This window comes from Rattus norvegicus, chromosome 1 (genome assembly GCF_036323735.1).
Source record: "Rattus norvegicus strain BN/NHsdMcwi chromosome 1, GRCr8, whole genome shotgun sequence".
NCBI lineage: Eukaryota > Metazoa > Chordata > Mammalia > Rodentia > Muridae > Rattus > Rattus norvegicus.
The window spans coordinates 95,961,716-95,987,671 of NC_086019.1; the positions used below are offsets into that span (position 1 = coordinate 95,961,716).

The 25,956-nt window shown below is 50.3% G+C and overlaps 1 protein-coding gene across 3 annotated transcripts in view; it reads right to left on the bottom strand.

Moving 5' to 3' along the window:
• Positions 1-3,673: 3,673 nt before the first annotated feature.
• Gpi (glucose-6-phosphate isomerase) overlaps positions 3,674-25,956 on the bottom strand; it is a 31,544-nt gene continuing 9,261 nt past the window's right edge. For 2 of the 3 annotated variants that reach the window (XM_063283691.1, XM_063283685.1), the window contains exons 6-19: positions 21,783-21,866; positions 21,554-21,700; positions 19,972-20,043; positions 19,205-19,249; positions 17,446-17,499; positions 9,848-9,908; positions 9,497-9,540; positions 9,251-9,403; positions 7,339-7,468; positions 7,101-7,177; positions 5,660-5,788; positions 4,435-4,510; positions 4,169-4,235; positions 3,674-4,084 (exon numbers count right to left, since the gene is read on the bottom strand). In XM_063283691.1, the coding sequence (XP_063139761.1) occupies positions 3,949-4,084; positions 4,169-4,235; positions 4,435-4,510; positions 5,660-5,788; positions 7,101-7,177; positions 7,339-7,468; positions 9,251-9,403; positions 9,497-9,540; positions 9,848-9,908; positions 17,446-17,499; positions 19,205-19,249; positions 19,972-20,043; positions 21,554-21,700; positions 21,783-21,866 (1,275 nt within the window). In that variant the 3' untranslated portion in view covers positions 3,674-3,948. 3 annotated transcript variants of the gene reach the window in all.

Sequence of the window (25,956 nt, forward strand, 5' to 3'; positions counted from 1 at the left end):
CTTAACCCCTGAGCTGTGTCTTTGATCTCAAGGTGTATTTTTTATTTTTTTTATTTTTTATTTATTTTTTTTAAAGATTTATTTATTGTATGTATGTGAGAACACTGTTGCTGTCTTCAGACACACCAGAAGAGGGCATTGGATGTGCATTATAGATGGTTGTGAGCCACCATGTGGTTGCTGGGAATTGAACTCGGGACCTCTGGAAGAGCAATCAGTGCTCTTAACCACTGAGCCATCTCTCCAGCCTAAGGTGTATTTTTTAAATCCATATAAGAATCAGATAAAGGGGTTGGGGATTTAGCTCAGTGGTAGAGTGCTTGCCTAGGAAGCGCAAGGCCCTGGGTTCGGTCCCCAGCTCCGGAAAAAAAAAAAAAAAAAAAAGAATCAGATAAAGGGGGCTGGAGAGATGGCTCAGAGGTTAAGAGCACTGTCTGCTCATCCAGAGGTCATGAGTTCAATCCCCAGCAACCACATGGTGGCTCACAACCATCTATAATGAGATCTGGTGCCCTCTTCTGGCCTGCACATGTACATGCAGGTGCAACGCTGTATACATAAGTAAATCTTAAAAAAAAAAAAAAAAATCAGATAAAAGTCTCATTCTTGCCATCCCAGTATTTGCTTCTTTCTTTGTTTGTTTTTTGAAAACACTTTGCAGTCCGGGTCCTTTATTTCCTTTTTGTCCATTAGGCCGTGAATCCGTATGGAATGGACTCCAGCAGCTCAGGCTGTCTTCCGTTAGTCCTCACAAAGTGGGCTTCTCTGGGTGGTGCAGGCTGGCGCTTCAGCTGAACCCAGCTGCCCTTCTCTTTGGCTTCCTCTTTCTTCTGATCGTTCTCCTTCACCCGCTCCAGGAAGCTGTTTCCGCTCTTCGAGTGCTTGATGTGCTTGCTCAATCTGCCACATATTGATCCTCTTGGCTAGAATCTTGCCCTTAACTTGCTTGTTTACAGTAATGCCCGAGGCGTGCTGGGTGACATTGTAGACTCTTCTGGTTTTGCTGCAGTAACACTCATGGGGCCAGTATTTATTTTTATTACTGTGAAAAGCCCACTTAACGAAGTCACGATTTGTTCTTCTTTATGGTTGTCAGGTTGTGGTGTCCTGGTTAGCCTTGTTACCTTAGCACAGCCTAAAGTTACCTGAGAATCCTCAATCCGGGAATTACATAGATCAGGGTAGTTAATGCCTACTGTAACACACACGCGCACACACACACACACATACACACACGCGCGCGCGCGCGCGCGCGCGCGCGCGCGCGTGCACGCCGGGGAGCAAGCCAGCAAACAGTTGACTCCTTCTAGGACCTATTTCCCTCAATAATAGATCATGACTGGGAAGTATAAGCCAAATAAACCCTCTCCTCCTCGATGTTTAGTCACAGGAACAGATAGGGAACTAGCACACATGGGTTCCACTGCTTTGAGAAACCATGGCAGTGTAAGAACGTTAGAGACTGTCATTTACACAAAGGTGGCAGCCAGGATACAGGGAAAGAAGAGTCAGCAGCAAAACCTCTCAAAGTCACCGCTTTCCCTCTCAAGGGAGTCATTTTTCTCCGAGCCTCACCTTCTACTTTCCAATAGTGCCACCTGCTGGACACAAGCTTTTAACACATAACCCTTGGAGAAACTGTTTACCCCACAAGTAGTCATGCCTGTGTGTGCACATAATAGATTGAACCCAATCCTTGAGTATGCTTAACCACTGACCTATACCTGAGACCTAGCACCCTTTTCTCGAGACACATATCCACTGTGTAGACAAACCTGGAACTTGCTCACACAGCCCATGCTAGCCTTAAATTAAGTACCATTTACATTTTGTTACTGGATGTGTGTGTGCATGAACATGCGCGTGTGAGTGCATGTGTGTGTGTGTGTGTGTGTGTGTGTGTGTGTGTGTGCGCATGTGTATGTGTGTGTGCTTGCCATAATATATATGACTAAGTTGTTTAGGATCAATTCACCCCATCTTCCTTTATGTAGGTGTCATAGATCAAATTCAGGTGACTTGTGTGTAGTTTTAAATGCTACTACTGCGTTTTGCTCCCGGACCCTGGAAGAGCTTCCAACCCTCACCCGGCTTCCCTTTTGTCCTATCCGCCTTTAGCTCCAGGAGGTGTCCCACACAACCTCTCCTGAGCTTCCCTTTACCCTTTAATCAGTGTATAAAAGGCAGTTTGTTACTGTACAACTTGCCCACAGAATTGCTGTGTGCAGAGATCTCCCGCCTGGAAAAGCATTCACTTACCAATTTATTATCTCCATCTCTCCACCTGCCCTAAATCCAGTGGCCAGTCCCACCTTGCCCCTGTCAAACATCCTTGGTCTCCTTGGATGGTAGCAGTGGCCACACTCTAGACCTCACATGGTTGTGTCCTTTTTCCTCCAAAGCATGGCAGAAAGACCCCTTCAGTGACCAAGCTTGTGTACAGTGGTGGGTTGGATAGGAATGGCCCCCCAGCCCCTTAGACTCCAGTTTGAATGCTTAGCCCACAGGGAGTGGCAGTATTAGGAAGTGAGGCTTTGCTGAAGGGTGTGTCACTGCAGGGTGGGGGTGGGGCGGTGGGGTGGGCTTTAACTTGCTCAAGCTAGGCCTAGTGTAGCACTCCTTCTGCAGCCTTCAGATCAAGATGTTGAACTCTCAGCCCCTTCTCCAGCACCATGTTTTCTGCCATGACATAAAAGATGAGAACTATGGACTGTAAGCCAACCCCAACGAAATGTTGTCCTTTATAAAAGCTGCCATGGTCACGGTGTCTCTCCACAGCAGTGAAACCCCAAGACGTGTACCAAGTCTTTTTACTGACTGGCCATCCCCTGGGCCTAATTAACTCGGAGGAAAGTAGAATGGCGAGACTGTCACTCAGTCTCACAGGGACTTACTGACAGCCAGGATGTGAGTGTGAGTAATGACACCCTGCTCAAACTGTCTTTTGAAGGGTTTAAGGGTTTTTTGTTTGTTTTTAAGATTTGTTTATTTTATGTATGTGAGTACACTGTCCCTGTCTTCAGACTCACCAGAAGAGGTTATTGGATCCCATTATAGATAGTTGTGAACCACCATGTGGGAATTGAACTCAGGACGTCTAGAAGAGCAGTCAGTGCTCTTAACCGTCTCTCCAGTCCCATTTCCCGGTTTTAATACCAAAACCAAATAGAAATAAAAAAACAACAAAAACTTGCCCAGTGAAGCAGAATTACTTCTTCCACATCACCAAGGTGAGGAGTAGGAGGAGGTGAACACTTGACTAGAGATCAAGTTGCCCCGCAGATCAAGTTGATCAACTGCAGATCCCTGTCCCCACCCTACCCAAGCCCTTTGTTTTTTTTTTTTTTTTTTTTGCTTGTTTTTGTATACAGGGTTCCTCCGTGTAGTCCCGGCTATCCTGGAACTCACTCTGTGGACCAGGTTGGCCTTGAACTCAGGCCTGCCTCCGCCTCCCAAGTGCTGGGATTAAAAGCGTGCACCCCTATCACCCAGCTGTCCCCTCTTCTCCTGGACCAGCCCACCACTGAGTAAAGAGCTGACGCAGAGGGGTTGGGGATTTGGCTCAGTGGTAGAGCGCTTGCCTAGGAAGCGCAAGGTCCTGGGTTCGGTCCCCAGCCCCGAAAAAACGCAGAGGCAGGGTCACCCACACCCGACAGATAAAGCACCACCTCAGTAAACTTGAGAGGCTGAGCCCATGCCTCCTCTGGGTGTCTTTATTCTAGCTGGGATGTGAATACAGGTCAGAACAACATGGCGTCAGCATCAGAGCCCTTCCGCCTGCTTCAACAGGGGGAGGGTGCACAGAGGGGGCGGACAGCAGCTCCAGACCAGCTTCTCCCAAAAGCCTCGTGGTCCAAGTCCGGTGGTACGCACTCTGGGCAGGGAGGGGCAGGACCATGCAGTGCATAGGCGAGAAGGGACACGAAGTCAGGAGGGCCGCGGCTGGGCTTAATCTATTTTGGTGTCGCGCTGCAGCTTGATGAAGCCGATCAGTCCATTAGTGGAGGAGTCATGGGAGGTTACGGCAGAGCTGCCGTCCAGCTCTGGCTCAATTTTCTTGGCCAGCTGCTTCCCCAGCTCCACTCTGTGAGGGGGAGGGTGGAAGAGGAGGATGAGCCACATTCTAGAGACGATCCAAAAGCACAAGGGGGATCCCTCAGCAACTCACCCCCACTGGTCGAAGCTGTTGATGTCCCAGATGATGCCCTGAACGAAGATCTTGTGCTCATACATGGCTGCAGAGGAAACAACAGACAGTGCCTATGAGATCGAGCGTGTCTCTCTCTCTCTCTCTCTCTCTCTCTCTCTCTCTCTCTCTCTCTCTCTCTCTCTCTCTCTCTCTCCACCCCCCCCCTTTTCCGACCCCCCGGCCCCCTCTCTTTCCTCATCCAGTGACCCCAAGCGAGCCAGCCCATCCTTCCCCTCCCCACTCACCAATCAGTGCTCCCAGAATGAAGGGTGTTAGCTTGGTAAACACAATTGAGTTGGTTGGCCGGTTTCCTTCAAAGACCTGCAGGAAACAAGAAACGTCCTCCGCGATGGGCAGAGGCTCGGGAGCACTCAGCCCTACATGAGGTGTCCATACACATCCGGCCCCTCAAGGCTCAGGAGTCTCTGCAGAAGAGGAGCTGGAAAGATTCTAAGAGCAAAGGTGGTGGATGACTTTAAGGAAACGGTGTCTTCCGGACCCAACAGAGCCAATGCACTTAGAAACTCAGACAGAATTCCACCACAGAGGAGGAAAAGCAGACAGGAAGTCCAGCCTATAAACTAGCTGCAAAATTAGCTGCTGGGAAAGGGGAAATGGGTTTTCTTCAAAACAGTGACACTAAATCTATGAACCCATTCCAGGACCAGACACACACCAAGGAACAGCACGGGTCAACAGAAAACAGACTCCATGGTTTTATAGTGTTGTTTTCAATAACTTCTTCTGCTTTTTCTGTCTGTCGGTCTGTGGTAGTTTGTCTGTGCTTGGCCCAGGGAGTGGCACTAGTAGGAGGTGACGCCTTGGAGTAGTTGTGGCCTTGTTGGCGTACGTGTGTCACTGTAGGCATGGGCTTTAAGAGCCTGGTTCTAGCTGCCTGGGAGCCAGTCTTCTGTTTGCCTTCAGAATCATAGAACTCTTAGCTCCTCCTACACCATGGCTGCCTACAGGCTGCCATGCTGTCCTCTTTGAAGATGATGCTGGGCTGAAGCTCTGAACCTGGGTCATGGTGTCTGTTCACAGCAGTAAAAATCTAACTAAAACACTATCTGTTAATCTAATCTATCTATCTATCTATCTATCTATCTATCTATCTATCTATCCATCCATCTATCCATCCATCCACCCACACCTACCTACCTACCTACCTACTACCTATTTATAGGAAGAATATAAAGTTGGTTGGGTAGGTGGATCGGGGAGGAACTGAAAGAAGAGAAAGAATATTGCCAAAATATAGTGGGCAGGGGAGAAAGTCCCCAGGCTAATTCTGGTCTCCAAGCTTTTGAAGAGGAAGGCACTCCGCCCCAGAGAGTGGAACATTTACTCTGGGGAAACAGACCCTCCGGCTGTGTAGGACAAACAACCATGGACCCCTACCCTGACCCCTCGATGTCATCCCTCTAGCCCCTGGACGTCACCCTAAGGCTGAAGTTCAGGAGGAAGGCTGACCTTGTGTGGCAAGAGTTTCTCCAGTTCTTCTGGGCTCTTTCCGGCAGCCTGGAGCTCCTTCCTGGCCTCTTCTGGCGACTTCCCCTTCATCAGGGCCTCAGTCTGGGCCAAGAAGTTGGCCAGGAGGATCTGACAAGAGAGAGACACATAGTTACAGTAGCAAGCACCAACAGAGATGGGCCAGTCCACCTCTGTTTCAGCATGGTCCACTCACTGCCTAGCTCGGCTGGAGGAAGGAGGCCACATGGGATGACACAGGAGGGTGACAGTGAAAACTATTCATTTTTTTCTTCAGGGGATGGAATCCAAGTGCCCTCTACTAAGCTACAAGTCTATCCTTTCTTAAATTTGAGACAGGTTTTTGCTAAGTTACTCAGGCCGCCCTCAACTGGCAGATCCTCCTTCTCCATCTCCTGAACACCTACAATCACGGTGTACACTACCTCATCAAGCTGCCTAATGGAATATTCAGTATGTAATAAGGGATCCTGCTAATGACCGTCTTTTAAGACTTTAAGAGGGAGAGGCATTGACTCCCTTTTCTAGTTGAATCAAGTCAATAGTGCTGTATCCCAGTACAGAGGACACACGCCTCGCAATCGATACCCTCACAAGGCCAAAGGAGAGGATTACCAAGTTCAAGGCCAGGCTGAGTTGCACTGTGTGACCCTGTTACAAAACGAAAGACACGGAGACACTCGGCCGCCAGTAAGGAACCAGAACACGGTCCTCAGAGAAGAAGGTTCTGCCTGAAACCTGAATGAACAAGTATTTTCCAAGTCTGGCTGTTTTCTAGGCTTTGACTTGTCAACCTGACTTAGCCTAAAGTCACCTGAAATGTGAGGGTCAATTGAGTCTGCCCAGTTCAGATTGGTCTGTGGGGGATTGTCATGATTGTTAATTGATACACGAAGCCCCAGCCCACTGTGGGCAGCACCATCCCTACGTAGGAGGTGCCTGACTGTACAAGAAAACTAGCTTAAGCATGAGCCCAAGAAGAAGCCAGCAAACAGGATTCACCCATGGTTTCTACTTGAAGTTCTTGCCCTTGCTTCTCCCAATCATGGACTGTGACCTGTAAGCCCCAGGGTTGCTGCTTTTGCTTATAGTCTTTTCTCACAGTAGCAGAGATGAAATTAATTCAGCTTCAATTTGGCCCATACTTCTACAAGATAGGAACCCAACTGGGCTTCTTCTTTTTTTTTTTCTTTCTTTTTTTCCAGAGCTGGGGACCGAACCCAGAGCCTAGCAAGCGCTCTACCACTGAGCTAAATCCCCAACCCCTCCAACCGGGCTTCTAGTTCTCTGGTTTCAAGGCAGTAAACTTGTAGTCATCTGCTATGGCAGTGAGAGACTTAATCTAGCTGCTGAGAGGGGCAGTTGCAGGAGGGCTTTCCCATGATCCTAAGAAGTACAAGAACTGTCCAGGCAGGCTTCTTACCTTGTGATGCAGACCATTCCGTATGGGGTGCTGGGTCTGAACAGGGATGAGGAAATCACAGGGTATCATCTTGGTGCCTGTTAAGAGCAAGGGGACAGTAGTCATCCATACAACCCTAAGCCCATGGAAGCTACCCAAGCAGCCGATAGGAAGCCACTACCCTAAGCGGGAGGTCCCTGCTGTCCCATCCTCATCCTGCCAGGCATCACATCAATTGCCCAGGACAGACGGGCCCTACCTTGGTGGATAAGCTGGTAGAATGCATGTTGACCGTTGGTCCCTGGCTCCCCCCACACAATGGGGCCTGTCTGGTAGTCAACCCGGGCTCCAGACTTGGTGATGTACTTTCCATTGGATTCCATGTCACCCTGTAATGAGGACAAAGGCTCAATTCTATACCTGTAAGATGTGCCTGTCACAAACTGCCTGGATCCTTCCTGGGGTGCCTTAATCAGCTTCATGGGGGGGACTCCTGTAAATGTGGGGCCTCAGTCTCCTGAGCTTTTTGTTGTTAAGACTACTATAAGGACCACGAGATGGACCTGGAGACAGGAGGAGGATCACTTTATTTGTCCTTCCTATAGGTGGCCTAAGGTAGCCCAGGAAGACGGCCCACTGCTCTCTTGACCCAGAAAATCATGTGAATTGAGAAGTCAAAACGTATTTACTTTTAGAACTGTGAAAATGCATGGAAGGTTGTTGCAGGATATTTGATCACACTGTGAGCCCCAAGATTGTGAAATTTACTGACAAAACATGTTCCTAGTTGTAGTGTGGCTTGGCTCTTGGCACACACTTTTAATCCCAAACTATGAAGGTAAAGTTAGTTTGTAGAAGGAAGCACCCATGTTTGAAAGCGATGTCTAGTTGAGTGGCAGACAAAGTGATGAATCAGAAATATTCGACAGGGGCTGGAGAGATTGCTCAGTGGTTAAGAGCACAGACTGCTCTCCCAGAGGTCCTGAGTTCAAATCCCAGCAACCACATGGCGGCTTACAACCATCTGTAATGGGGTCTGATGCCCTCTTCTGGTGTGTCTGAAGACAGCTACAGTGTACTCACATACATGAAATAAATAAATGTTAAAAAAAAAAAAAAGAAATATTCGACAGACTAGGATATGCCCAACTCTCATAAGAGAGAGGAAAAGAAAAGCTACTTGGAGACAGTGCAGAAAAGAGAAGGACGCAGTTTTACTGGGAGAGTTTTACAGAGACAGGTTACAGAGAGAACAAGCTAGACACAGGTGAAGACAGAACGAGCCAGAGCATGAGAAGGAGCCAGAGGATTAGAACGGATCGCCAGAGTCCATATGAGCTCAATGAGAGCAATTCAGTAAGAAACTGAGAGAAGCCAGACTGAAGCAGTCAGCCTGGAGAGGAGTTTGAGCTCCAACAGCTGAGTTGAATCAGCCAGCCAGAGCTCAGAAAGAACGAGGAAGGAGTGAGCTTTTTGAGCAGGAAGTTTCAGAGGCTGAAACATTCAAGGCCCAGATAAGATTGTGCGGAGGCTAGAAGCTTCCAGGACTAGGCCGAGGTTAGCAGGCGGAGGCAGTGAGACAATTACTCAGCCGAGTAAGCCACTCTAGTTCCAGGAGCTCCATTGAGCTCTGCTGGCCTCCATGGGCACCTTGCACCCATATGGCATTCAGTCACACAGAAACATACAAAGACGAGTTAAAGGAAAAGGAGAGAGGAGACTGTGAGCAGGTAGGTGTGCCCAGACCGAACAATAGGGCCGGTCACGGGATCAGAGGCCCCAAAGAGTGCTAATTTTTGTCACATGTGCTTACAAATACGGAAAGGTTTGGCTGTAAATTCTCTGGGACACATCCATCCAGGTGAACGAAGCACACCTGGGTCACAGCATAGGTCACGGGTCCTAGCTCACACCACCACCCAAAAACAGCAATGACAGAAGAGAGCCAAAGAGGAAGACACATGCCCACAACCAATCCAGGATGTGTCTGGCTTGGGCGCCTCTCACAGTGGTGAAATCCAGCTGATAACATGGGTGGAACAGGACTTGGGTACCAAGATGTGCCATGAACCCAGCAGCAGAGACAGATGAACCACAGCCATACCCAAGCACAAGGCAAGGCACTGGCACCTGCTACCCGACCCCCTGAAGCCCCGCCCAGAGGCTGGTACCTGCTGGAAATAGGCAGCAAAGCGGTGCATGTACTGGTCATAGGGCAGCATGGCGTGGGTCTCACAGCCGTAGAAGTTGATATACCAGATGCCCAGGAGAGCCAGCAGGACGGGGGCATTCTTATCCAGGGGCGTCTTCATGAAGTGCTGGTCCTGAAAGAACAGTAAGGTGAATGGGGCTGAGCAGCTGGCAGGGAGAGGAAGGATGGGCAGGACCCATACATCTCAGGTCACCCAAGCACTCACCATCCAGTGAGCCCCGGACAGCAGCTGTTCAAAGTGGTCAAAACCTGTGACACAAAAGCAGCGTCAGCACAAGTGCCACTCCCATATCCCTCCGGAGGTTGGCTATAGTTTCTTCTGGAACCAGGAAAAGTGGGACCCGGGAGAAGGGGCCCGAAGAAAGCCCTCTGTCTTCAGAGCTGGCCCCGAGCATGATATTGACCCTCCAGTTCCTTCTCCCAGTACTAAAAGATAAATGTTTGTAGGCAGGAGCACAGAGGCCAGAAGCCTGTGTGTGGGATATGCAAGGAATTCATGGCTCTGTCAACCTCACACTGCAGTGCTGCCCCCTGCAGGCGGCTCAGGAAAACTCACCCACATGCAGAGCGATGGAGAGTCCAATGGCTGACCACAGCGAGTAGCGGCCACCTACCCACTAGGAGAGAAGGAGAGGGCATTGAAGGAGGGTAGGCACACCCTACCCCTCCCTCCGGCCACACCTGTTCCAGCAAAGCCACTCTTCCATGGGTACAGCCTGTAGGGCTTGACCCAACACAACTCTTCTAGAGTCAGCAGCCCAGTGGTAGTGACTCTCCACACGACACCGATCAAAGCCATTGCCAGAGATGTTACCAGGGTTGGCCTTTTCTTCCTGGCAGACCAAAGGCCTCATACCTCTGTCATCCGTCAGCTCCTGTCTCCTCAGCACTGGCAGACAGACAGCTTTGCCTTCTCAGTGTTGACAGAGCCAGGGCTTCATACCTGTGCTTAAGCTGCCTCATCGTGACCTGTGGCAGTTCCTACTTCCTCAGTGCTGACAAAAGAGCTCCCAATCTGTGCTAAACTAAACCTGTTTCCTCAGACACCTTCTTCACAGACCTTCAGACGTGTTCGCAATGCCATCTCCTCAGACGCTGGCAGACCAAGCCCTCATACCTGTGCTACCTTATTGCCTCAGACACCGATCGGGAAATTTAGTACCTCTCATACCTGTGCCATGCCTCATCTCCTCAGATGCCAGCAAACCAAGCGCTCATACTTCTACTGAACTTACCTGTTGAAACACCGAGAGACCCAGGACTTATCCCCTCAGACACTAACAGACTCCAAACCACACACTTGTGTCTCCTCTGTCTCCTCAGGCCCCGACAGACCCAGAGCCTCATACCTGTGCCTCCCCTGTCTCCTCAGACACTGACAGAGCCTCATACCTATCCCACTCTGTCTCCTCAGAAATTGGTAGACCAGCGCCTCATTCCTGTGCCCGCCTTGTCTCCTGGGTCAAGGACAGACCCATTAACTCATGCCTATCTAACCTGTCTTTTAAGTCAGTAACAGACCCAGAACCTCACAGCGTTACTTACCATCTCCTAAGACACTGACAGACCAGAGCTCAGACCTCTACCTATCCTGTCTACTCATAAAAGGACAGATCCAGAATCCCAGCCCTGAACCTACCATGTCTTCTTGGTCATTGACACACCCAGATCTGTGCCCACTGCCACGTTGGTCCAGATTAGACACAGAGACTAATACTTTACCTATCGTGTCTCCTCACATACTGACAGACTCCATAGCCTTGTGCCTATGCGTACCTTGTCTGTTTCCTCAGCCACTGACAGACCCAGAGCCTCCTTCCCATCCACTGTCTACCTTGGATCTGAATAAACACTGTCATCCAGAGAAGCACTTCAGAGCAGCGTTTAGAATCCTGCGGCAGGAGTAGCCTTATACAACAGAGAATAAAAACAGGAAACAACAGGCGCTTTCAAGTCTCTCAGACACTGGACTAGAACGTCACTAGCTGTAAGGGAGAGGTGCTAGACCACATATCTGTCAGCTGTTTGGATGTATCTTCTGGAGGCCTGAGGTGAGAGGCTTCGAGGAAGCACAGCACAGTGTGTAATGTGAAGAAGGGTGAGAGACACGAAGCTGAAAGAGCTGCAGTCAGAGAGCTAGGAACGAATGAAGAAGAGAAACTCCCAAGGACCCTGAGGTTATCCTGAGATGATGACTGGGGTTTGAAGAGGGCCAACACAGGAAGTTCACACAGGCGGAACTGAAAGACTCAGGCTTCAGAAGAGCTTTGCTATAGTGACCATCTCACAGGCCTCATTAGGTGGTACATGGACTCTCAGATCTCGCCTAATGGACAGTTTTAGAATGGCGATCCAGTGGTCAGCAGCCCTGACTGACAAGTCAAGCTTCTGACCTTAGCTACCAATTCCAGGCAGGGTCTGACCCAAGCCCCTGAGCCCTCATACTGTACCATGAGTATCCCTAGGGCGACTCAGACTATACACTAAAGAGAAAGTGAGGCCAAAGACCACACACTAGCGACTGCAGACTAGGGAAAGACTCAGGCTAGGGGGCTACAGATCCCCAGGTCTCTGCCAACAGCCCCAAGCCTTACCTGGTGAGGACAGGTAGTGGACTGGCTTAGAGCATCCCACCTCCTCTATCTGACCTCTGACCTCCAGGTTGACCCAGACACACACATTGCCGTAACTGTTGTTTCACCTGCCCGCCCACCTTTCTTCCCTCCCTGTGTTTTGTGTCAAGGTCTCATTGTGTAGCCAAGGTGGGCCTCAAACACTTGATCTTCCTGTCTAGCCTCCTGAGTATTAGGGTTAGAAGTATCTGCCTCCTAGCAAGCGCAAGGCCCTGGGTTCGGTCCCCAGCTCCGAAAAAAAGAAAAGAAAAAAAAAAAAAAAGAAGTATCTGCCTTGATGCCTTATGGTTTTGTTTACTGACTGGTGTGTCTGTGTGTGTATACGGAGGTCCCATTATTCTCTCCCCACCACATGGGGTGCAGTTCAGGTCACTGGATATCTGAACCTGCTGACCCATCTCACCAGCCCCATTATGGTTCTCTTACACAACTACGTCTGACCAACCCCTCAGGTCTGGCCAGCCACAAACGTATTCCCGGGCTAGGGTGCCCGACACATTTCACTTAATGAGTCTAAGGTACTTCTGTGTCTAAGCCCAGGTGATAAGGACACCTCTTCTTGGATCCAAAGATTGACAGGGAAGGCTAGGTAAACAGCAGCATGGATCAATTACCACAGCTTCACCTGGGAGGCCTGGCCCCACCTACCTGTAGCCAGCTCCATGGATATAGCCAGTGCTGCTGAACAATCTCGACCCTCTACCTAAGCCAACTGTCGCAGGTCCGTCTCCCTAAGAGTAAGTTGAGACTCCTTAACCTTGGCGGGGACCCAGCTCTATGCACTTTGTTGTGACTTCAGTGGTCTCCCAACAAGTCTAGCAGAGCTTCTCGTTCCAGCACCACCAATCCTGGCTCAACCACAGCACCAGCATCGAGCCTGGACTTCGCCAGTTAACAGCACCGTCCCAAAATGTGCAGTCCACCTGACCTACCTGACATGTGCTTCTACTGAGAGACTTACTCAGGCACACTTGGACCTTACCTCAAAGATGACACAACCCATCCAGAGCCAAGCTCCACAGACTGAATAATCCCAGGTGTTTACCTCTAGCTCCAAAGTCCTTGCTTGGAGGAGTCTATCTATATATGTATGCATGCTTACATTACGGTGTGCAAATAGTCTGACAGACCAACAGTACTTGTCTATTTTAGGGAAAGTGCTCTATGTCTGATTGAAGATGTCACTCCGACCCACTTGAATTTAGCCACGGCTCCTCCAGCTTCTCCACAAAGATCCAGGTACATCCTTATCTTTGCTGGAATCCTGTTACCAACTCAACCCTACCTACCCACGTTCAACTTGAACTTCTCCTCAAGACTACATCTGGCAGAGCACCTGTGAATGCTCACAGAGGCAATGCTGGGCCAGCTTGCCCACCTGTGTTCCATGATGGCGCCTTCTGATGTTGCACAGTGAGACAAATGTCCTTCCTCTTAGTTTGACCTTGGTTCTCCCGCCCTCACCTCCCAGGCCAGTTCTGTCTGCCTGTGTTTGATCTTAGCTCAATCCGCATCTGGAAGACCAGGTCCACCCATCTATGCTGGACCCTAAGTTCCTCAGACCACAAGCTTTACCTAACAGTATTTGAGCGTGTCTCTCCAGAGCATACCTGGCAGGTGACCTTACCTCAGCATGGCCCTGGCTTCTCAAATTACCTTGACCTTGACCACTCTTCTTCAGGCTCTACCGCCATCAAGACCCAGAGGCAACTCCTACCTTTGACTGAATCCAACACCTACCTGTGTTCAACGCCTCAGGCCTCAGTGGCCTAAACCTGGCAGATCAACTGTCTACTTCTGATGCTGGCCTCTCAGAGCAGATCTGATGATAAGTCAGTTCCACCTAAAGGAACTCACCTCCAGTCCTCACATTTAAACTGTATCCGACAGGCTGGGTGACACAGAACGCACCTTTAATCGCAGCACTTGGGAGGCAGGGGCAGGCAGATCTCTGAGCTCGCAGCCAGTCTGGTCTACAAAGCGAGTTCTAGCCTACAGATACACTCTGTACCTGGATCCTCTGCACGTCCTTGGTGAGTCAGGGGTGTCGCACACGATGTTGACCATGGTTCCAGACCATACCCAGAAGGCCAGAAAAACATGCCTCAGCTCACCGACCACACACCACACGGGCTAGCCCTACTGTACCTGTTCTGTGATCCTGGGCTTTCAGTTCTTCATGTGTACCTGGCCCTGAATGCATACTCCATCCACCTGACAGGCCAGCTCCACCGAGCTGACCTAATGCATTTTCTTCCCCAGGTTTGACTACGACTTCATATCTCACCAGCACAGCCAGTTTTGTGAACTCGGGTCTCCACGGACCCTCACGAACAAACTTATCTACCAACCTGCTAATCTCGCTCCAGATTGACACTCCCAAAAAGCCAACCTCGTGTCAGGGAAAGGTTCCGAAGGCCTTACCCAAGAAATTGGCCTCCACGTTCCCGTGCCTGGCCACACTTCAACTTTACCAGGTGAAGTTTCTTCACACACTGGGCATGACCATAACTGGAAAACGCAGAGACACCCACTCATGCCCCACCTCACGCCCCTAGTTCTCCTCTCAGACGTGCGTTCCACTCACCTTCATTTCCTCACACAGCCTCAAAGATCCGCTCTTCTTTGGCTCTGAGGCCTCACCTGACAGATTGGCTCTGCCTACTTTGCTCAGCCAGACTGACCCAGGAGAGGATTCACTGACTAACGGCAGTGTCTCACATCAACCAATCTCTCTACTGGCTCCACAGACGCGGTCACTGTGCTTAGCCAAATCCGGCAGACTTGAGGTTCGAGGTTGGGTTTAACCTCAGCAGCCTCTACTGTACCTCACCTAGAAGACCAGGAAGCCACCTCCTCTGTTAGCTTTACCGCACACGCTGCTTAGGACCTGGCTTCAGTGCTCTCTGGACGGATGCCACTCTCCATCCCTCGACTCCCACCAGGCCTGAGATCCCAAATCATCAACTACCTGTGCACTACCAGAACCGTTCAGCACCTGACCACACGGTTTTGGCCTGGTTTCAATCACAGCACTTCAGTCCCTATTGGTGAGGCTTAGCTCCACTTGTCCCCTCCCATTTCCTGTGATGCTGGGAGCTGGACCAAGCCAAGGAGCTCTGTCTCCCTCCCTGCAGCATCTGCTTGCCATGCTTGCCTTCTTACATGTGCCTGGCCTGGCTACTCTGTTCCAGAGGTAAACCCAGCCACTCACTTTTATCTGATCCCAGCACCGGAGACCTTAGCCATTACACCACATCAGAGCAGAGTCTACCATGTGCCAAATCTCAGGGTTTCCTGCTTCCCGAGTGTGACTTGGGCCTTGGCTATCATGTTCTCTCTGAAGACCATGGTCTCCCAACCCTTAAGTTTCATAAACCTCTTGAACTGCACGTAATGACGTAGTACCGCAAGTGTCCCTGCCTGTGTTCGACCTATCCCTGCCCCAGGCCTCACCTCTTAATGACCTGTCTACTCCTGCCCTCCTCACAACCGCACCCTACACACCTGATGACAGAGAGCAGCCTGGGACACCTCGGAAGAGCTGGCAAGGGCATTGAGGCCTGGGGTCACCTCATCCGAGCAGTCAGCTCACTACTATCCAATCCTCCCTTTGCAGAAGCTACTAGAGACCCCAATATGGGCACATTTGAGACCACCCAGCCTCTTCCTCCATGGCCAGGTCATGTCTTTTCACATGTCTTCAGACCTCGATTGCTAGACCCATTGTTTTTTGGTTGTTTAAAAACAAGATCTTACTACATAGCTCTGGCTAGCCCAGAACCCACTATGTAGCCCAAGCTGGCCTTCAACTTGTGATCCTGTCTCAAGCTCCTGAGAGTACAGAGATGGCATGACTAGCTTATGTCACAGCTGGACTCTCCTCATCCCACTGGCGCATACATCCTCGCTCCTTTTCAGACCGGATTCTAGCTCCTGAGACCTCAGCCATGACTGCACACACCTCAGAGACTCCATCATAGACATACCTGAGGAAAGATAAACTTTCGAATGTCAGTCTCAGACGCCAAAACCAGTTTTGTGATGTTGGACTCAGGCTGTTCCCGAGAGACTCTAAGCTCAGCAGCGTACCTGTGCTGGGCCCAGTCACCAGACACACCAGGCCATGTCAAGTCAGACTGCAGCACTCACACATACCTTACTGGACCAGACTTGAGGACTGGCCCTTCCCCCAGCCCTGCTCCTGGGCTCCACAGACATCACCACCTCTATCCACACCCCTTCTCATGCTGTTCTCTGTGGCCTGACCCACAACGTCTCCACTGCCAGCACTGCCAGCCCCGAATTCCTGCTACGTGTACCTAAATATCACTCTTTGTCCCTGCCCTCAAGACTCAAATGTCTCTGTCACATCCCATCAATTTTTCTGTATACTGGACAGTTACAAAGGACGTCCCACTTTGTTGGGCTCCCTGGCTAGCAGGGAACACCTGCTTCTCTCCTACCACCATTTGCTCAGGTGCCAAAGCTTAGGGAGGAAGGGCAAAGTCCCGCCTCCTTTACCATGCAGGAACAACTGTTAGAAGCCACAGTTTCCCACCAGGGATTTCTCGTCTGAACCACAGGATGTGTGCCAAGGATGGTAACAACTGGTCCACCTACAAAGGAGTTAACTCAGACACAGCAGACGGCACAGGGCGGCGGGGCACCATTCTCTCCTACAGATTAGACAACTGTGGCGGTCACACCTGTAATCTAGTACTTGGGAAGCCAAGGCAAGAGAATCACAAGTTCAAGACCAGTCTGTGCTACACTGTAAGCTATAGGTTAGCTTGGGCAAACATGGAGAGCCTTGTTTCAAAACTCCTTTAAAAGGGGAGAATGCCCACCTTCTTAAGTGTACCCCAGATATTTCACAGAGAACCCTCCTCTGCCCAGCCACAGCCACTGCCCTCACAGGACACGCACCACACCCACACAGCAGCCCTGCACTTAGTCTTCATAGCCCTTCCTCACAGCAGCGAGGCCAGTTCCTAGTCAAGCCTGGCCCAAGTCCACAGGACTGTCACCTACAGGGTGACCTGCACACAGGCCTCCAAAGTGGGGTTTGCTGTGCAAGCTGCTGAGACTCCAGGTCTACTGCCTCCTCCCTGCCCCCCACCCCCTCCAGCTGTCCCTGAGGTTTCTTCTCAGCCTACCAGGTCCAGGACCTGCCTTACCCTGCCCTTTGGCCTTTACAAACTGGGGCTGCAGCCTGGAGAAAGGTCAGGCCTGAGAATAACTCGCCTCAGCTAATCGAGAGAGCAGGGTGGCTCCGGTTACCTCACAGTGGGTACAGCTGGAAGGCACCCAGGGGAATATCGCTTCTCCTTGTAAACTAGGAACTTGCCCACAGAATGAGCCCTCCCTGAGGGTCTCTCTGACTTTCCGAAAGGGAGACGGACATGCAGCAAGTGCCCAATAAATGCTGACCTGACCTCATAGGCCCCTCCTGTTGGCTCAGCGGCCAAGACGCGGCAAAGGACACACCAAGCACACAGCACAAAGTGCCCGTACTTACATCCCAGAACTCGAACATGTTTTTAGGGTCAATTCCAAACTCCTTCACTTTGTCCTGGAATATACAAAGGAAGAGAGGTGAGGGAATATCTGTCAGGTTGGAGGAGCTGCAGGGAGGAAGGAACGACGAGCTCGGGACCCCACCTTCCTTCCAACCCCAGGGAGCAGGCTCTGAGTAGAGGGTAACACCCCAGATTGCTCACTCAGAAGTGCACACCAAGCTAGCTCCCCTCCGACACACCAGGGGTCGGTCCTGAGGCTACAGAACCTGGTGTGTAAGAACCGGAGATGTAGACCAACCGCACACCCTGTCCTCAGCATATGGCACTCAAACCCAGAGGCCATTCCCCAGGCCAGAAACAAAACCTGGATCACTACCCAGCCCCCCTCCTGAGGATGAGGCCACCCGAGAGATCCCTAAGGGGACAGTTCTTGTTCTCAGTGTCCAGGCCCTCAGCAGGCCAAGCCAAACGCCCCGTACCTATCCTCAGTGGAGATGCCCACTGACAGAATGAGCTCTGCTGGCAGAAGGCAGAGAAGACACAGAGTAGCAGCCCCATGATATCTGGCATTGGAGGTTGAGGCGGGAAGAAGGGAGGCAAAGGGTGTTCAGAAGGACCGAGGTGTCGGTGGTTCCCAGCTCTGCCTGGCACAGAACCACCACATAGCTGTGCTCGAGCCCACGGGGGCTGGGCTTCCTAGAGCAGACCTCACTCTGACCTGCGGGGCCATGCTGAGCGTCCCCCACCTCATACAGGCTCAAGGCCAGGCCAACTGTGAGACGGCAGACATGATCTGGGCTCTGACACCATTATTGTCACCTCGCATTGTCCTTTTAGCCAAACAAATCTGGGAGTGCTGGAGGGATGACGCGGCAGGTAAGAGCCGGCCCTGCCTGAGCTCCTGCACAGACACCAGGCAGCCCAGAAACAACTGTAACTCCAGTTCCAGGGGATCCTGCGCCCTCTTCTGGCCTCCGAGGGCATCCGCACTCACGCACGCCCATACCTACCCACCCCAACACATAAAATAAAAATAAATAATTACAAGAAAAAAGCCACGGCAATGTGGCAAATGCCTTAATCCCAGCACTTAGGAGGCAAATGTGGGTGGCCCTCTGTGAGTTTGAGGATCTAATGCTTTCTTCTGACCTCTGTGGGTACCTGACATGCATGTGGTATGCAGACATACATGCAGAACATACACATAAAGTAAAATAAATAAATCTTAAAAAAAAAAAAAAAAGCTGATCAGTAGTGGCCTTTAATCCCAGCATTCGGAGGCAGAGGCAGGTGGATTTCTGTGAGTCTGAGGCCAGCATAGTTTATAGAGAAAGAAGTTCCATGAGAGCCAGGGTTATACGGAAAAGCCATCTCAAAAAAGAAAAAAGGAAAGAAAACCAAAACAACAGTAACAAGAAAAAGCATAATCTTTTACCAGGCCTAACAGCTTTAGGGAGGAACGAGATTTCTGCACATCTTATGTGGGCAGGGTGCGGAAGACTAGGGAGACTCATGCATCGGTCTGGCCTGGGAGGTAGGTGAGGACTTTATCCCACTGACTGCCTGTCCTTCCTCAGGATCACAGAGGCTGAACGGAGACGGTAGGAAAGGTCAATTGGCTTTCAGTGAGCCTTCTACATGAGCAGCCCAGCCATGATGCTGCCCGGAACCAGACACCTGAGCTTGGCGGATTCTGAGAGACAGAGATTTTCTCACGGCCCAGGCTTTCCCATGAGGGCATGTAGAACAAGCACTTACCGTGTTCGTAGACAGGGCAACAAAGTGCTTTGCAACTGCAGACGGCTACAAGAGACAGAAGCAGGTTATACCACTAAGGGTGGGGATCCCCCATCACTGGAGAAAACCAGATTCCACACAGGACTAACTATTCTCTCTCTTTGGCCCTGAGGCTATTAGAGGAACCCACAAAAGGTCAAGGTCAAGAGGGCAGGAAGATGGTGGCCCAGGACTATAATCCTAACACCACGGAGACTGAGGCTGGAGGGTTGCCATGAGCTCAAGACCAGCCTGGACAACATAGCCAAGACCCTGTCACAAACCAAAAAAAAGGTATATAAGGGCCACAATAGAGCCTGCCCATCCCCCCTCAAAGGCACACATGGCCAAAGAGTAAAATGACACCCAGTGTAAGTGGGTGTGGCTCCCGGGAGCAAAGATGACCCAAAGGCCAAGGGACTTAAAGAAAGGATCCTCAGTCACAATATGGAAACTATTGAGAATGAATGGAAGAAACAAAGGGCTCTTAGGCAGTGAGAACAGGTTCTGCTAATGCCAAAGCTCTGACGAAAGGAAGCCAGAAAGGCCTCCTCCTGTTTATACCTCAGCAAAAAGGGCTACTGAGGGAGGGGGAAGGAACACAGGACATGCACTGCATCTCCTACCAAACTTGTCAGTGGGAGAACTCAGATTCCCCACCACCTCCAGGAGACCCCACCCACTCATATCCTTGGCCCCACCCACATCATTGGCACCACCCACTAACATCATTGGCCCCACCCACTCACATCCTTCGCAGCTTGGAGAAACCACTCTTTGGCAGTCTCTGCGTTGGTGATGGTCTCCTGGGTGGTGAAGGTCTGTAACGGAACATGTGGCAGTCAGTACAGTCCACGGTGGGCAGCAGAGGCCACACTGGCTACTGGTTAGCATATAGCAACACTCACTACAGGCATCTACAAGCAGACGTCACAGCAGTGCATCTAACAGCACCCTCTTATTACATCTATGCATGGAAGGGCCCCACTGCATCTCCCAGGGACGAGCTGAGTATACCTCAGCTTTCTCTAGTCCAGCCTCGGCTGGATCTCACAATTCAGAGGGAAATTCTACTTTTCAAGTTTATTACACTTATTCAGCATGTGTGTGTGTGTGTGTGTGTGTGTGTGTGTGTGTGTGTGTGTGTACAGGCATGAGAGTGCCACAGCACATGTGGTGGGGATGAGGAGACAACTTTCGGGGAATATTTCTGTCCTACCACATGGGACCCAGAATCAAGTCATCCGGCGTAATGGCGAAGCCCCTTTACCTGCTCTGAGCCATCTTACCGACCCTCAGGTGGACGTTTTATTATTTTGTGTGAATTAGGGTACATGAGGTATACAGGATAATAAATAAACCTTATGTTATCAAGGCAAGGCTCTGAAATCAGAAAGGCATGAACATGTCAGGTGTGGTGGTACAAGTCTGCAACCCCAGGGCTCAGGGGGCTGAAAGAGACCACATGCAGCTAGTAAAGACCCTGCCTCAAAACCCTGAAAAGGGAGGGTGGGGAAAAAAACTGAGGGAGAGAGAAGGGAATAGACAATCTGTTAAGAAAAAAATATCGGGGCTCAGGGGCTAAGAGCACTGACTGCTCTTCCAGAGGTCCTGAGTTCAATTCCCAGCAACCACATGAGGCTCACAACCATCTGTAACTTGCCCTCTTCTGGTGTGTAGGTGTACACACAGATGTAGCACTCATACACATAAAATAAATCAAGAAAGAAAGAAAGAAAGAAAGAAAGGAAGGAAGAAAGAGAGAAAGAAAGAGAGAAAGAAAGAGTGAGTAACCCAGTACTTAGGGAGGCAGAGGCAAGGCAGACCTCTGAGTTCTAAGACAACCAAGGCTACACAAACTGTCACAACTAGGGAAGGGAGGTGGGGGTAAGGGGGCTGTGGTAGGGTGAGGTAGTTTCAGACACATGTTGGTGACAAGGACCTGTCTGTAATGTACTTGAGCAGCTGAGGCAGGAATATTAAAAGTGGACTCCAGTGTGAATTCAAGGCTTGCCGAATAACCAAGAGAGCCTCAGTATAAAGGCTGGCCGTGTGGTCCAGTGTCAAGTACTGGTCGAGTTTGTGTGTCACCCTGAGGTCACACACATGCAGGCAAAGATCACATAAAGTAAGTGGGTATGCCCTGTGACAAGAATCCAGACTGAACAGCTTCAGTGTTTTATGAGGTAAACCTCGTTTGCTGCCAGACATGGAAACCATCTGAGGGCAGCTGTGCTAACCAGATCCACAAAGCGCCATTCACTCAGCATCCTTTCTGAGACTCCATTGCCCAGGGCAATCCACCCATCCTTCCCACCCCCACTGCCGTACCTTGGAGGCGATTATAAAGAGGGAAGACTCAGGGTTCAGGTTGGCCAATGTTTTGGCAATGTGGGTCCCATCAATGTTGGAGACAAACCAGACTCTGGGACCTCCTTTAGAGTAAGGCTTGAGAGCTTCAGTCACCATGAGGGGTCCCTGCAGGAAGAGAGGGCAAGGGTCTAGGGAGAGACCGTTCCCAATCTTCACCCCATTCCAAGGTGAGCTGGGCGCTCCTTACCAGGTCGGAGCCTCCAATGCCGATGTTGATGATGTCCGTGATAGCTTTGCCGGTGTACCCTTTCCAGTCACCACTCCGGACCCGCTGTCACAGAACCAGATGTGATTAACCCAAATGCACAGCTCAAAATGTCACCCCTCCTGTGTTGTGTCTTTACCTATATGACAACTGCTAGGCCCTGTCAGGAGCCTCTGGAGGTCACAGAGCCAGATCCCTGTCACATTCTGTGACATGTTCTCCTGGCAGTGTGCTGCACACTGTTTAAACAGGCTCCAAGAGAAACGGCTTTCTTGCTCCAGACTCCCCAAGGTTTATTTCAAATGGCCTCCAAAAACTCCCTGTCCCAAGGCAGGCTGGCTTCCTGTGACAGAAAGGATGGCCCCTCCCCTGTTTATCTCATGGCATAAAAATGCTTGTACAGGGCTGGAGAGACAGCTCAGTTGTTAAGAGCAAGGGTTGCTCTTCCAGAGGGGCCCGGTTCAGTTTCCAGAACCCGTGTGGCAGTCCGCAACACCCGAAACTCTGGATCCCAGGATCTGATGATGTTTTCTGAGCTCCATCAGCACCACACACACATCTGGTGCACAGATGTGCCCACAAGCACTCACACACACGGACAGAAGGCTGAAATGTTCTGATCCTCTCGCACCCAGCCACTGTACCATAACTGCTTCTGCAGGGCTTCTGTCATTTCTGCTGGGTGTCCTAAGCGCCTGCATTGGTAACATTGCTTTTGCTTGTTCAGCCAACTGGCCCACTCCAGCCGCTCTGCAGGTGCTTACAGCATCCGATTCCATGACGTTCTGTTATCTGCTGTTCTTAACTTTCGCTTGCTACATACTTAATAAACCCGCTTACTCAAAGACCAAAAGCATGCGTGTTGTGAACCATTCTGTGTCTGAAAGCATTCCTGACCAGATGGCCTGTTAGGTCCTCACTGCCAAAGTGGAACTCACAGTGGTCTCACAGTGACACTTGGCCAGAGACCAACTCTTTTGACGGGTCTTGATGGGAGACAAGCCGACAGCCTCTACATAGACATCCAAATAAATGTGGGTCAAATCCTGGGCCTTGCACACACTCGGCAAGTACTCTACCACTGAGCTTAATCCACAGCCATTAGGGTCCAAGACAGAATCTTATGTATATAGTCCAGGCTGACCACGTACTGGCAATTCCCTGCTTCAGCCTCCTCATTGCTGAGATCATAATGTATGCTAGTAGGTGCAGCTGCTTCCAAATGATTCTTGCCTTCTTGGCACACACCCCCGTGTAGCACACTCCCACTGTGCTTAATAGTGCTGGCTTGTGGGGCTGGAGAGATGGCTCAGTGGTTAAGAGCACTGACTGATCTTCCAGAGGTCCTGAGTTCAATTCCCAGCAACCACATGGTGGCTCACAACCATCTGTAATGAGATCTGATGCCCTCTTCTGGTGTGTCTGAAGACAGCGACAGTGTCATCATATTAAATAAATAAATAAATCTTTAAAAAAAAAAAAAAATAGTGCTGGCTTGTGTCCCTACAACGGTGCTGTAATGATGACCTAACGTGAACGGGAAGCTTGGTCACACAACCTCTGCTTTGCTCTATGACCTCCCTCCCCTGATCGATGTACTTTTATTATTGTGCATGACTGTTTGGCCTGCATGGATGCACATCTGTGTACCACATGTGTACTATGCCTGTGGAGGCCAGAAGAGGGCATCAGGTGCCCCAGAGCTGTAGTCACAGAGGGTTGTGAGTTGCCATGTGGGTGCTGGGAACTGAATCCGGGTTCTCAGCAAGAGCAGCTAGCTCTCTTAACCACCGAAGCAGCATCTCTCCAGCCCTCTGATCTCTCTCTTCAAACAAGTCCAGCCACCATGCTGTCAGGACACTCAGCCCACGTGGAAATGAACTGAGGTTTCCTTCCAACAGGCAGCGCCAACTTGACATTCAGGGAGAATCTTCCAGAACTGATACCTTCAGAGAACCTCAACAGGGGCCAACACTCTGACTACACTGTTAAGCACAGAGCCCCCTGGACAAAAACAAGAACAACACAGGTAGAACTGCTCCCTGGCTTCTGACCCAGACATGCCATGTGAAACAGCTGTTGCTGCAAGCTGAGTTCTGGTGCGATTCCTACGATGATGGAGAACGGTGCAAGTCTCAGGACAGGGTCCTAGTGAAATACCTCAACAAGGAGCTGGAGAGGAGGGCTCAGCAGTTGAAAGCATCGGCTGCTCTTGCAGAGGACCCTGGTCCAACTGCCGGCATCCACATGGCAGCTCACCACCATCCGTAGCTCCAGCCCCAGGAAATTTACACCCTCTACTCGCCTCAGGGGGCACTGTATGTTAACACATAAATAAGATAAACAAACTGTGTCCGTGGTAGCTTACACCACGTGGGAGGCTGGACTGTCATGAGGCTAGGACCACTGTGCCTCTAAACAAACTGACAGAAGCTTTAAGAGTAAGTGAAACCCTAAAACCGATTAGACACCCCTGAGGAGGCTGCTGGCATGGGTTTAAAGAAATGGTGGGAATACTCTGGGGACCTTTACCTACGGGGATGCCTTAGCCTTTATTTTTAAGATTTATTTATTTACTGCATATGAGCACCACACTGTAGCTGTCGTCAGACACACCAGAAGAGGGCATCAGATCCCATTACAAATGGTTGTGAGTCACCATGTGGGTGCTGGGAATTGAACTCAGGACCTCTGGAAGAGCAGCCAGTGCTCTTAACCTCTGAGCTGTCTCTCCAGCCCCCTTGTCCGGCCTTGATAGGAGGGTATGTTCCCAGTCATAGTATAGCCTGCTGTACTATGTTTGGCTGATGTCCCTGGGAGGATGCTCTTTTCTGAGGGGAGGCAGAGGAGGAAAGGTGGGTCTGGGGGAGAGGGGAGGTGTCCAGAATAGACTAGGGGAGAGGAGAGAGGGGCAGTGCAGACAGAATGTAATATATGAGAAGAATAAAAAAAAAGGAAAGGCAGGAAATATTGCTGCAAATTGTAGGGCATTTCGTAGGCCAGGTTTAAAGTGTACACCTGTAATCCCAGCACTCAGGAGGCAGAGACAGTCAGATCTCTGTGAGTTCCAGGCCAGCTTGGTCTACAAAGTGGGTTCCAGAATAACCAGGGCTACAGAGAGAAACCCTGTCTCAAAAAAACCAAGAAAAAAAAAATATTTGAAGCCAAAATCTTCAGAGAGGTAAGGTAGATATACACAAATGTTCAGTCAAACACAAGGAGGTTCCCAAGTGGCATCATTGTCCCATCTCAGTGGGCTCAGAAGCAAAACCACAAAGGAGTTTATCTTGGACCAGTGACATGAACGGTGTTGAGCGCTTGCCACCAACCAAGCCTGACCTCCTGAGTTCGTTCCCTGGGAATCACATGGTGCATGAGAACGGATTCCCACGAGCTGTACTCTGACCTTCACATGCACTGTGGCACGTGTATTTGGAGTACAAATAAATACATGTGAGAATATCAGGTTTATAGACACACACACACACACACACACACACACACACACACACACGCACACACACTGCTCTCACAGTGAAGGAATCCGTGCATGCAGCTACTGTCTGACAGCCCCACGTAAGCTTCTTATGGAGTCTTTTAAGATGCATTAAGCTTTTATAAGAACCAGTGTCTGAAACTGTATCTTCTTGAACCCAACGAAGCTAAGCAAAGCAGACATACTAGATAGAGACCTTTAGACATCCATATTTCCACGGATAGTAGGAGGCTGAGAAAACCAGGCAGTTGTAGGCACAGGCTATATTTTACCAGGAAAAAAAAATGAGTTTCAGGAAGCCAAGGGCCTTAAAGACTCATTCCCAAGCCGTGAGAATGGACTGTCAAGCCATGTCCTGTTTGCTGAATTATAGAACTGCATGAACCAGCTAGGCATGGTGCTGCCTGCCGCCTACATTTCTGGCACTCAGGAAGGAGATGAGGGCAGGGTGGCCAGGTGTCTCTACACCTCATCTTCAAATGTGAGATGGTACTTCAGAGGTGCGTGAAAGGAAACATGCTGTGTATACAGGCATCTGGCTTAGTTGACCCTATGCCTCTGTCTGCTACTGTAATGGGTTATATAAGGAAGGCCTCCAGAGAAAGTGAGTGGAACTTTGTCTGCTTTTTTTAAAAAATATTTATTTATTATAAATATGAG